At 52.1% G+C, this 11951-nt stretch overlaps 1 protein-coding gene across 2 annotated transcripts in view; it reads left to right on the plus strand.

Moving 5' to 3' along the window:
• Ctnnbip1 (catenin beta interacting protein 1) overlaps window positions 1-4747 on the plus strand; it is a 47538-nt gene extending 42791 nt beyond the window's left edge. For both annotated transcript variants that reach the window (XM_021200390.2, XM_029540431.1), the window contains one exon: window positions 2579-4747. In XM_021200390.2, coding sequence (XP_021056049.1) covers window positions 2579-2637 — 59 coding nt within the window. In that variant the 3' untranslated portion in view covers window positions 2638-4747. The remainder of the gene's footprint in view (window positions 1-2578) is intronic.
• Window positions 4748-11951: the final 7204 nt, after the last annotated feature.

The raw sequence follows: 11951 nt of genomic DNA on the forward strand, positions 1-11951 counted from the left end.
ACCTTGACAAGGTCATTTCTATTACTGTTGTGAAACACCATGACCAAAGGCAACTTGGGAGAAAAGGATCTATTTCACTCAGCTTCCATATAACAGTTCGTCATCAACAGCAGCGAGGGCAGGAACTTAAGCAGGGCAGGAACCTGGAGGCAGAGCTGCTGCAGAGGCCACGGAGGATGCTGCTGACTGGTTATCTCTCCATGCCTTGCTCAGCCTGCTTTCTTATAGAACCCAGGACCACAGGCCAGGAGTGGCCCCTCCCACATCGATCACTAATTAATGAAAGGCCCTAAAGGTTTTCCTGCTTGCCTGCAGCGCAGTCTTAGGAGAGCTTATTTCTCAATTGAGGTTTCCTCCTTTCAGATGCCCTCAGCTTGTGTCAGGTTGACATAAAAAAGAGCCAGCACAGTTGCTGTCTTCATAGCACAGGACATGGACCCACGAACAGTTTGCAGAGCCCAGTGGTGGGGATTTGAGCTTCTCTAAGGAGCCAGTGGCCCATTTCCTCCTGGGGACCCAGTGCTATTTTTGTGCATGCAGCTCTCTGCAGAGGCCCAAGGTCCCTGTGAGAAAGCCCACGAGGCAGATGAGGAAGGAAGAGAGTGGGTTGTCACCATTCATTGCCACAGAAGCATCTTCTGCTGACACCTCCCCAGCACGGTCTTGCTTCGACCCCCTCATGCCTAGCGAGCTGTAGGCAGCCCTCAGAGAAACCAGCGCCTGTTAGACACCCAGCTCAGCCGCCACACAGGGTATGATGTAATCCTGGTGACAATCCTGCTTGCAGTGATAGTGCATGGTCCCAGGACTGGAGTTAGAACAGAGAAAGGATCTGAGGGCTTCTCAAGCAAGAAGCCAGATGTCTGCGCTCCTTTCTGGAGGCTTGTCTGTCTTTCCAAGACCTCCAATGAAGCTGGGTGGATGATAGATTACGTTCCCTTAGTACCACTGTGCTGATGTGAAGGCAGGATTTCCAAAAGTCGCGTGTTCATATGGGCCACCCTTCTGCAGAACTACCTGGGCTGCCTCCTGGCTCCTCCAGGCAGCAAGGTGCATGCACAGGAAGCCCTTCTTTATGGTGGACATGGATGGCCAACAAATGCTATGCTGACTCTGGTCCAAGAGCCAGAGGCCCTGGTGCACCCCACCCCCACCTAACCAACCGAGTCCTTGGAGGCCTTTCCTTTCCCTGCTGTTCCCATCTGCCTCTTCCAGGGAGATAGCCTCCCGTAGCACAGCAGGGAGGTGTGCCAGAGGGCACAGGCAGCCTCACTGTTACCGCTTAGGGCAAGATGCTGAACCACCACACTTTAGAAAAGGCGGGCAGAGAGTGCAGCACAGGGAGCAGGAGGTACCGACAGCCTGGGTAGGCTAGCATTTCCTGCTCCTTCCCTCCTCCCCTTGCCTCTTCTGGCTATGTATCAGAGCCTGTCTTAGGGAAAACAAGACAAAGGGAGCGATTTCATGAGTGGCTGGACTAGAATCTCAAATTCAGGATTAAAAAAAAAAATCATAAGAAATGGGTATATTTCTGTCAAGTCTGGCAGGCAGCAGGCTGGAAATGGGCGTGGCCAGGCTCCTTGGAACAAAGGATGGGTTTGAGCAAAGGGAGGCTGTCACAGAGGTGAATAGTGTTTGCATTCATAGTGGGAGGGCTGGCAAGAGGGCTCAGTGTGTACAGGAGCTTGCCAACAAGCTTGATCACCTGAGTTCGATCCCCAAAGCCCATGTGAAGGTGGAAGGAAGGAACCAGTTTTATGGGGTTGTCATCTGACCTTTACACACATGCAGGGGTGTGTTGCCCCACCCTATAACAATGATAAGTAAGCAGTTTTCAATTATTTGATTTGATTTTCAGTCACAAATGGCTATGGGTATTGGACATAATGGCATATGGCTTCAATCCCAGAGGGTTGTGAGGCAGTGTGTAGGTGCTGGGAACCGATCCTGGGTCCTCTGTAAGAACTGTCTCTCCACTACCAAGATCTACACTTGAGAAGAGAGAGGGTCCCAAGAAAACCTTACCTCCCATCCTAATGTGATGACCTTGGAGCAAGGGACAGGGGCTGAGCAGAGTCCTGCCCCAGGACTTGGCTCATCTTCTAGCCATGCGGCCTTGAACCAGCCTCTGGACCGTCCCCTGAAGCTTTGTAGCAGGGGGGGGGGGGGTCACTGTCGTGTCCCCAGCTTGGCTGTAGGAAGTCTAATAAGAGGGGACTTAATCAGAAACACTTCTGTCTCCTTCCCTGTAGAAGTTGCCATGTGCCCCCGGCTGGCCCTGAACTCACTGTGTCCAAGGATGACCATGAATTTCTGATCCCCTTGCCCTTGCCCTTGCGTACAGGAATCAGAGACTTATCACATCAGGCAGTTCATGTACTGCTAGGGGCCAACCCGGGGGCTTTTTGCAAGACAAGTGCTCTATCAACTGAATTACATCCGGACCTTTGAAGCACTCCGAGCTCAGCACTGTTTGCCAGGGGTGGGAGGATAAGGAGGGCTGCTCCCCAGTGAGCACAGCCTGTCTGCCTTGTCTGATACCAGAAGCCATCAGCAGTTCTTGTACCTTGGTCTGCAGGTGCAGAGGACGTGGTGATGGCCTTTTCCAGATCGGAGACAGAAGACCGGAGGCAGTAGCTGGAAGCCCCTCGGAACTCCCTGGAAGCTGCCGATGGCCAAGAGATCTGCGGGGCTCCTCTGCTGGTTGGATGGTAGCAAACCACCGTCTTCTTACCCTTAGCATCCCTTTCCCCATCAGACCCTCCCCACCCAGCCACTCAGCAGGGCTGCCATCAAGGTGGTTTGTGATTGGCTTGAAGGGATGGACTTGAGATTGGCTGCAGGAAGAAACCTTTTTATTTTTAAATCTTGACCAACGGAAACCTTTTATTTTTTATTTCTGACTCTTTATTTTTTTAAAACTCTGCGCCTCGGTATCTGGCTTCCCCGGAAGCTCTCCGAGCTCTGGTGCTTTATTTAGGTCATTTTTTTAGGAATGTGAAGAGGCCCGATTGGCTGCTTAAACTGGAAAAGGGTTATGATTGGCTGGCTAGTGGACGTGGTCTTTTCTTTGATTGGCTGCAGGTGTTCTCACAACTTCCGCTGTTCTGAAAGCAGAAAACAGGGTTTGGGATATTGTTATATTTGACTTGAAAAAAGAAAGAAAGAAATGAAACGAGCTTTGCAATATTTATTACACAAAGAGCTGGCTGCTGCCTTCACGTAGTGGGTTCGTGTTTGGATTTGATTGGCAGTAAGATGTGGGTTTGGTTTCCCATTGGCTCACCCCTGACTCCCGTTGCTATGGTCTTACTTCCACTCTGCTGCTTACGTGATGCCCGAGGGTACACCTGGAGAATGCTCGTGCTTTAATGGCCACACCTGCCTCCACCAGCGAAGGGACCCCAGGGACGCGAGCAAGGTCCACAGCTGGAGAACAGGGCCCCAAAGGAGCTTTGTGCTCTCCTGAGCCAGCAGCCCAGAGGTGGTGACCGGGAGGCAGGATTGATGTACTCAATCTAAGAGTTGGCAGCCAGCCAGTTTCCTGGAGCGAATGGATTGTGCAGAGCTCTTCAGGCCTCCCTGGCCAGCCCATGCTAAGTACAGGAGTGCTGCTGACCAGCGGCTCCAGCCTCTCTGCTGCCCCCTGGGTCTCACTTCCCCAGGCCTTGGCATCCCCAGATCCTGAAGATTATGAGGGGTCTTTACCGGAGCCTTGAACCCAAGCAGATACCCCAGTTTCACTTCTAGAGCCCCATAGGTTTCAAACTTGGCTCCAAGCACAACCTAGCCAGGCTTCCCAGGGCCCATTTCCAGTGGCCGTAGGCCCCGGATAGCAGATGTGTTCTACCTGAGCCCAAGCCCCCGTTACACCGTGTATCACCGTGTGTTTCAGCATAGAAGGGGGAGTAGCATGGCTTATTAGGAAGCACCCACTTGGAAGACCAGCTAGACTTTCACACAGTAGGCCCCACAGGCTACTCAGATCCAGCCCAAGGGTCACATTTTAGAGCAGCTACTGAGAAGGAGGATCTGGGTGGTCATCCCACGCCCACCACGCCTTCCCTGAGAGTGAGAGAAATGGTGATGGCCCTTTCTGGTCCTGGGTACCACGATCCAGAAAACTCTGGAGTATCTTTTCTCTTCTTGGGGCTTAGGCCTCCTGTGTGTCAGGGAGTGTGCAGGAGGCCAGTGCCAGCATGTCTTGAGATCAAGCCCTGGGCCACCTCACTGCTGGTGGGCGGTTCAAGCTTCCCAGCCTAATTCCAGGAGGAGAATGTGAACGTCTTGTCCTTCAGCGCATCGGCCCTGTTCGCTGACAGGAACATGCTTGCTTTGGCCATTGAGCTCCAGGGAGCGAGGACAGCGGAGAATCAGCTCCGCCAACCCCAGCGTGACCAGCAAGAGCCTGAGAGGAGAGCATCATTCCTGGAGAGGAGCAGCGTGTGTGTACAGGCACGGTATAAGCTCACACTGACTGACACGTGCTTGTCCTCTGGTGCAGTGTGGCCTGGAGATGTGGCTGGGTCCGTGGGCAGAGACGGGGTTGTTCAGTCTCCCTCACTTGCGTGATTATATCTAAAGTCGGGGGTTGGTTCCTGGGACTGCCTCTGCTCTGCTCTATCTTAGCAGTTGTTCTCAGCTCAGCCTTTGAGGAAGAAAGACACAAGTGTCTCTGTGGCTTCTTATTCTAACTGAAAGTCTATCGAATGGAGAAAAAAATAACAATAAAGATTTTTCACAGCTTGATGGGTGAGCTGAGCTGGTTTCTCTCTCAAAGCTGATGCTGCTGGACCCCTTCCCAGGGGTCATTCGAGGAGGGAGGGCAGCATCAAGTTTGATAAGTGGAGTGGCCTGGGTTGGGGATGTAGCTCAATGGCTAGTGCATACTTAGCATGCCTGAACCCTGCGTTGATCCCCAGCATCACATAAACCAATTGTGGTGACTCATACCTGTAATCCCAGTAATGTGAGGCTGAGGCAGGAGGATTGAGGTGAGTTCCAGGTCAGCTAGACTACGATGATACCTGTCTTGAAAAGAAAAAGAAAAAAGAAAAGAACAACAGCTAGGCATACTCACATATACATGAGGTCTCAGCTCTTGCAAGGTCGAAGGGGAATTAGGAGTTCGTGATCATTTTTGGCTATATAGTCAGTTCAAAGCCAGTGTGAACTACATGAGACCTTGCCTCAAAAGGGGAGAGTGGGGCTGGAGAGATGGCTCAGCCGGTAAGAGCACTGACTGTTCTTCCAGAGGTCTTGAGTTCAATTCCCAGCAACCACATGGTGGCTCACAACCATCTGTAATGGAGATTCGATGCCCTCTTCTGGGGTGTCTGAAGATAGTGACAGTGTACCCACATACATGAGATAAATAAATCCTAAATAAAACGGGGGCGGGGCTGTGTGGAAGTGGCGCACACCTTTAATCCCAGCACTCTGGAGGCAGAGGCAGGTGGATCTCTGTGAGTGTGAAGCCAGCCTGGTTCACATAGACAGTTCTAGGACAGCCAGGACTACGACAGGACTACGAAGTAAGACCCTGTCTCAGAAAGGGAGGAGGGCACTGGGGGTGTAGCTCAGTTGCTGCTGAGTTTGCCTATTTGGGGGTTCAGGCTTTCAGGAAGAGAAAGAAAAAAAAAGGATGTATACAGAATCTACCCTCTCCCTGTGGTTCTAAGCTCCTGGGGCCAGCCTTATAGTTTATCTAGCTAATCGGTCAGAGGGAGGGGGAGGGGCCGGCTGGCTCTGGTCCAGCAGAGCCTGGGTGGAGCTGCCAATCACTCACCTTGAACTGTCTAACTCAGGAGTCTGTAAAAGGAAGTAGGTCACTTAAGAAGAGCCAGGTCACTTGAACAAGTGAAGCAAAAGGGTCTCCCAGGGCCTTTGGCCCTGCAGCAGGCACCCTCAGGGCGCTGCCTTCCCTGGCACAGATGCACACTGCTGATGATAATGAGCTCAGAGGCAGGACTGGGATGAAGATGGGCTGTGGAGGGTACACAGCCTGCAGGAGCCTAGGGACCTGGAGGGCAGGGAGGCAGAACACCCTGTCCTTTGTTGGTGTCTCCCGTTCCCAGAGTAGGATGCAATTGAGAGTGGATTAAATGGTTCTCAGTCCCCGTAGGTAAGTAGCAGCTGTGGGCTTCCAGGCTGCCCTCAGCCTTTGAACAGGGTCCTTTGTCTCGGAGAAATCAGTCCCTTCTGCGGCACCCGATCTAGTTGATGGAGGCAGGAGCCAACTTCCTGAATGGGGCAGCTCTGGACTCCAGGGGACCTCAACACCACACAACACCCTCAGCAGTCTTGTGAGCAGGACCCCCGCACCTTCCCCCACAAGATGAACTAGACTCCAACTAACTCTGGGGGCCCCATTTACCTTTTATGCTGTCCTTTGTGATAATGTGATATTCTGGGAGCCGGCTGGCTGTTCAGGAGGTGAGGTCAGTGATAAATGTCTGGGGGGTGGGGGGTGGGGCTCAAGAGCTGGCTCAGCAGTTAAGAGCACTGACTGCTCCTTTAGAGGACCCAGGTTCAATTCCCAGCACCTACATGGCAGCTCACAAAGTCTGTAACTCCAGTTCTTGGGATCCAGCGCACCGGGCAAGAATGTGGTGCACATATCTGGGTATGCAGGCAAAATATCCATACACATAAAATCAAAACAAAACAGGGTCTCATGTATCCCAGGCTGACTTCACGTTATGTATCCGAGGATGGCCTTGAACTTCTGATCCTCCTGCCTCAACTTCTTGTGTACTGGAATTACAAGTATGGGCAGGGTCTATGCAGTGCTGGGGATAAGACCAGTGTTGTGCATCCTAAGCAAGCAGTGTGCTAATTAAGCTTCATTCTCAGCCTGCACACGTGTCTTAACATCAGCTAGTGTCTTCTCCCCACCTGGACAGCCTGGCTACTCTCCAGAGGGCCACCAGTCAGGAGCGTTGGCTAGCTACTTGTTGCCAAGTTCCACTCTCCTTCCAGCCTCCGCCTGGGCTTCTTCCCAAGGCTCCGGGAAGGAGCGTCTGTTTACACACCTGTGGGAGCCCCACCCACCCTGCACAGCCCTAAGAGGTAACATCAGACCCAGAATCTCCAAGACTTTCCACTTCCTGGCCTTGTTTCCCGCAGGAGAAGGTGATCATTCGCAGATCCCTTTGATTCCTTTAAACGTGTGTTATAATTTAAGTGTGGCCCCCCCCTAAAGTTCATGTGTGAAAAATTTAATCCCTCAATCCATATGTCCATGATATGTGTATGGGGCTTTTCAGAGGTCATTAGAATTGGATGATGTCATAGGGTGGGATCCCCATGACTGGTGCCTTTATCAGAGCAAGAGGCCTGTGCCTGGCTTACTCTGCATCACCAAGTGTTGCCATTCACTGTGTCCCACTGCAGCAAGAATTCACTAGACTCCCACACTATGCCCTTCATAGGCCTCCAAATCCATGAGCCAAATAACGTTCTGACTTGCCCAGTCCTAGGTATACAGCAACAGAAAACAGACCAAGATGTTGGGTATCTTGAATGTCCCAGTCTTGATGACACAGCTGGTGGGTGTTAGATGCTAATGTTCTGTGTGTAACCCTCTGCATGTGCCAGCCTCAGGAAGGGGGAGGCCTGTGTATTCCTAGTCTACCCCTGAGCACCCATCTGAACTCCATTTTCTTAGCTATCACACTGAGCAGACATGGCAGTTCACTGCTGAGCCAAACTGGTTTTTCTAGAAATTTCCATTCCACTTTAAGCCTCTTGGATTTAGAACATTGCTTGCTCCCACAAGATAAATCTTTATGTCCACATAGCCATAGCCAGGGTCTAGGAAGTCATTACTTAAGGTGACTGCTCTGGGGACCAAGGGAAGCATCTATCCCATGAGGCTGCTTTGGAGGAATCATGACAATTGGTAGGACATGCTCAGCACTGTGACCTATGTACAGTGAGTTGGTCAGGACATATGGTCACCATGAAGTCATCCTGGCAGGTGTCCCTCCACCCCCACCCGCTCATAGGTCACACAGAACACAGACTTATCTCTAGTACTTGGGGAGGAGCCCAGCCCCAAGTCCAATTAGGTGCCTCCTGAATGCTTTCTGATGAGGCTAGACAAGCTGGGATGATCCCTGAGTAGAAGCCAAGGCCAGCTGCCTTCCCCACCACCGAGCCTCTGGCTCACCTAAGAGGCTTCTTCCCTGGGGAGGGGGGGGGTGCTAACTGCCTTAACGTCCCTTGGACATCCCCAACCAGTGGGGCCAAGAGGGGTCCCCCACATGGCAAGGCAAGCAGAACCTGGGCACAGCAGCTCTGCCTTCTGGGGACCTTCCTTCTCCCCTGTCCTTTAAACTCTAAACACAATCACAGCCAGCCAGGGAAGGGGATAAAATTAAATCCTTGATCATGATCAAGTGGTTAAAATAAGCCATGGAAGCCAGAGGCTTCTTCCCACTTCCCAGTGCAGCCAGCTCTGTTCTGCTCTCAGCAGGGAGGAGGAGGAGGAGAAGGAGGGGGAAGGGGAGGAGGAGAGCTGAGCGGCACCCCATGTGCCCAGCACCCTCCTGCTTTCTTCTGTCACCCAATGGGACCCAGGGCCCAGGCTGCCACCCTGTTCCTAGACTGGGCGCCCCAGGCTTACTGAAGATGGGAACTCACATTAGGGTAGTCCCAGAGGCACATATTAGGAGCAGAACATAGGTCTCTGGGTCCATGTTTCTTAATCTGGAATGTAAGAACAACAATGACACCTCAGCAGCTGTTGTCTGCATTTATCAGCCACGGTGTGCCAGCAGTGGGATCATGTGGTACAGCGTGGGGAGCGACCTGCCTAGGGCTCAGGCCATGATGACTGGAGAGATTTTCAAGACGATAGGAAGTAAAGGTCTGGGCTAGAGAGATGGCTCAGCAGTTAAGAGCACTGGCTGAGCCGGGTGTGGTGGCGCACGCCTTTAATCCCAGCACTCAGGAGGCAGAGGCAGGCGGATTTCTGAGTTTGAGGCTAGCCTGGTCTACAAAGTGAGTTCCAGGACAGCCAGGGCTATACAGAGAGACCTTGTCTTGAAAAACCATAAAAAAAAAAAATTAAAAAGAGCACTGGCTGTTCTTCCAGAGGACCTAAAGTCAATTCCCAGCAACCGCATGGTGACTCACAACCATCTGTAATGGGATCAGACGCCCTCTTCTGGTGTGCATGAAGACAGCATACTCATATACATTAATAAATGATAGGACTGGAGAGATGACTCAGCGGTTAGGAGCACTGACTGTTCTTCCAGAGGTCCTGAGTTCAATTCCCAGCAACCACATGGTGGCTTACAACCATCTGTAATGAGATCTGATGCCCTCTTCTGGTATGTCTGAAGAGAGCAACAGTGTACTCACATACATAAAATAAATACATATCTTAAAAAACAAAATAAACCGGGCGTGGTGGCGCATGCCTTTAATCCCAGCACTTGGGAGGCAGAGGCAGGCAGATTTCTGAGTTTGAGGCCAGCCTGGTCTACAAAGTGAGTTCCAGGACAGCCANAGCTATACAGAGAAACCCTGCCTCGAAAAACCAATAAATAAATAAATAAATAAATAAATAAACCAATAAACAAATGATAAATTAATCTTTTCCTCACACCTGCTCTATGCAGGGACTGCTCTGACTCAGCCTGAAAAAAAATCCATCCCCAACCTTTTGGGGAGAAAAAGGTTGTCCCCTTTAGGGAGGACAACCCTGGCTGCTGGCCCTGTTCATGGTCTGGGGCTGAGGACAGCTTGGTGATACTTCCCTCCAGGATGGGCAGTGCCCTGAGCCTAGGCACCCAGCCTCAGAACGACAGTCAGACGGATGTATCATCTTCACACCGAAGAACCCTGTCGGCCCGGAGGCCGCACCTGATGGTGGTAGCTGCTGTAGCTCTAACCTGGCAGGGCAGAGCTGGCAGTGCCAGAGGATCTGTGATACACGTGGTGTGCCCCAGGCAGCACCAGGGTGTACCTTGGCTCAGGAGCTAGGAAGTGGGGTGAGAAAACAATGAGGTAGTAAAAATAGTCCTTTGTTTACGTAGCCCACATCCTTGTGTGTCCTTGCATGAAACAGAAACTACAGCCACGAGACTGGAGATTCGGATGAGTCTTGGTGGAAGGGGTTCAGGTTCCAGTGCAGGAGAGCCTGGCTGGGCAGGAGTGGGTACATACACCCTTGCAGGATCGCAAGTAGCCTCCTAGGCTACCTTCATGGCAAAGACCTTTTGCGTTGCCCCTTAGAAAGTCCTTGCTTCCTGCCCAAGCCCCGGACTCTTGAAGGGCCTGGCTGCTCCTTCCCATTTTCCTCTTCTTAGCTTAGGCTGCCTGTTCCCAGGGATATTACATTATCCTAGGGGACTCCATAATCGGTGAGCTCATTTCAAGCTGACCCACCTGCCCACTGCAAGTGCTGAAGCTGTCTGCCAAGAAGTGCTGACCTGGTAGGGGCAGCCTGGAGTCTGTCTGTAAGGGCTTCTGTCTAGAACCTTCCTCCAGATCTTTTGGGAAATTCCCCAAAGCATGCAGCTATCTACCGAGGTGAGCCTCAAGCCTTTGGCAGGCACCCAGGACTCCCCTGGAATCCTGGAGAGTTAACCCAACCCACTCTGAGCTAACTGGGCTCCCGCCAGATCGGAGCTGGTCGGAACCTGCTGGGCTCGGCTGAAAGGGCAGAAGTTTAAGATCCAGCCCTGCCCCTGAGTTGCTGAAGTTGCTGGAGACAGACTTGGAAAAATCCTCATCACCTGGAGGATGACATGTCATAACAAGCAGAACCAGGCTTGCCAGCAGGGAGGGACGCTGTCCCTTTGGAACCTCTGCACGTGCCCAAAGGGACTTTCTCTCTACTTTTCCCATGGCTGATTGGGAAAGTCAGGGAAGGTACGGAGGAGGCCTGTGAGTCTGATGGCCCAGAATGCTTCAGGAGTGGAAACTCCACAGAAACTGATTTGTCCAGACTGGCCCAGAAGTTTTGTGGAAAAGCCAGCTGTTTCACCACCATCCCAGTCCCAGTCGGGGGTTCCCCAATATGTTGGAGAGCAACAGCCAGCACCCGTTCAGGCTTGATTTTTTTTTCCAGCCCCACCCCAGTCCCCCGAGCCCCAAGCTGTGTTTTTCTAGGCCCCTAGGGAAGAGGAGGAGGCTGAGAAGGGCTGTCCCACCCAGTTGTGTCTGCTGGCAATGAGGATTTACCCAGTACTGAGGAGCAGAGGCTTAAGTGCCAGGAGGCAGAAAGGCTTAGAGGATTACTGTCTGGAGGTCAGCAGGGGGCCACACGGGGAAGCCGGCACCAAGGAGAGCATCAGACTCACCTGGAGCCAGGGCTGGGTTTGTACCTCCGCCTCCTTCCCACACCTTGGGTAACTCTGTTTCCATGCCTCTGAGACTCAGGGAGCCCTTAAGACACATTATTGCCAATTCCTATTTAACATTCCTATTTAAGTAACTTCTAGACATATAGATTGTATTTCTCTGCTCCCTTTAAGTGTGGCCTTAACTTGCCTTATCTAGATAATGAAGAGCCATTCTGGGTGGCAGCTTTGCAAGCCACTCTGTAGCATTCCAGAGGTGGCTGCCCGGTCAGCCTGTGTCCTGGCAGAGTTCCCTCCTTCTCCATGTATGAGGAAGGAACCATGGTGCTTCAGGCGCTGGGCGGCTTGGCCTTGTTTGTTTCTGCAGCACAACCCTCTGCTAGAGTTGCATCTCTTAAGCCTCTGCCTTCTAGGAGGCAGGCCTATGCTGGATCTAACAAAGGGTAAGCTGGTCTTACCCTTTGTTAGATCCAGCATAGGCCTACCCAATGGCTCCCCGAGGCTGGACAGCCATTTGCTTTTTCTGGTGCCTGTAGTTACACAAGTAAGGCCGTGCAGACTTCCATCCGGTGCCCTGGGAGCCATTAGAATTGAACATTCCCTTCTGGCCTGGTGCTGCCTTTGGTAGTGAAC

Source organism: Mus pahari, chromosome 6 (genome assembly GCF_900095145.1).
Source record: "Mus pahari chromosome 6, PAHARI_EIJ_v1.1, whole genome shotgun sequence".
In the NCBI taxonomy this organism is placed as follows: Eukaryota; Metazoa; Chordata; class Mammalia; order Rodentia; family Muridae; genus Mus; species Mus pahari.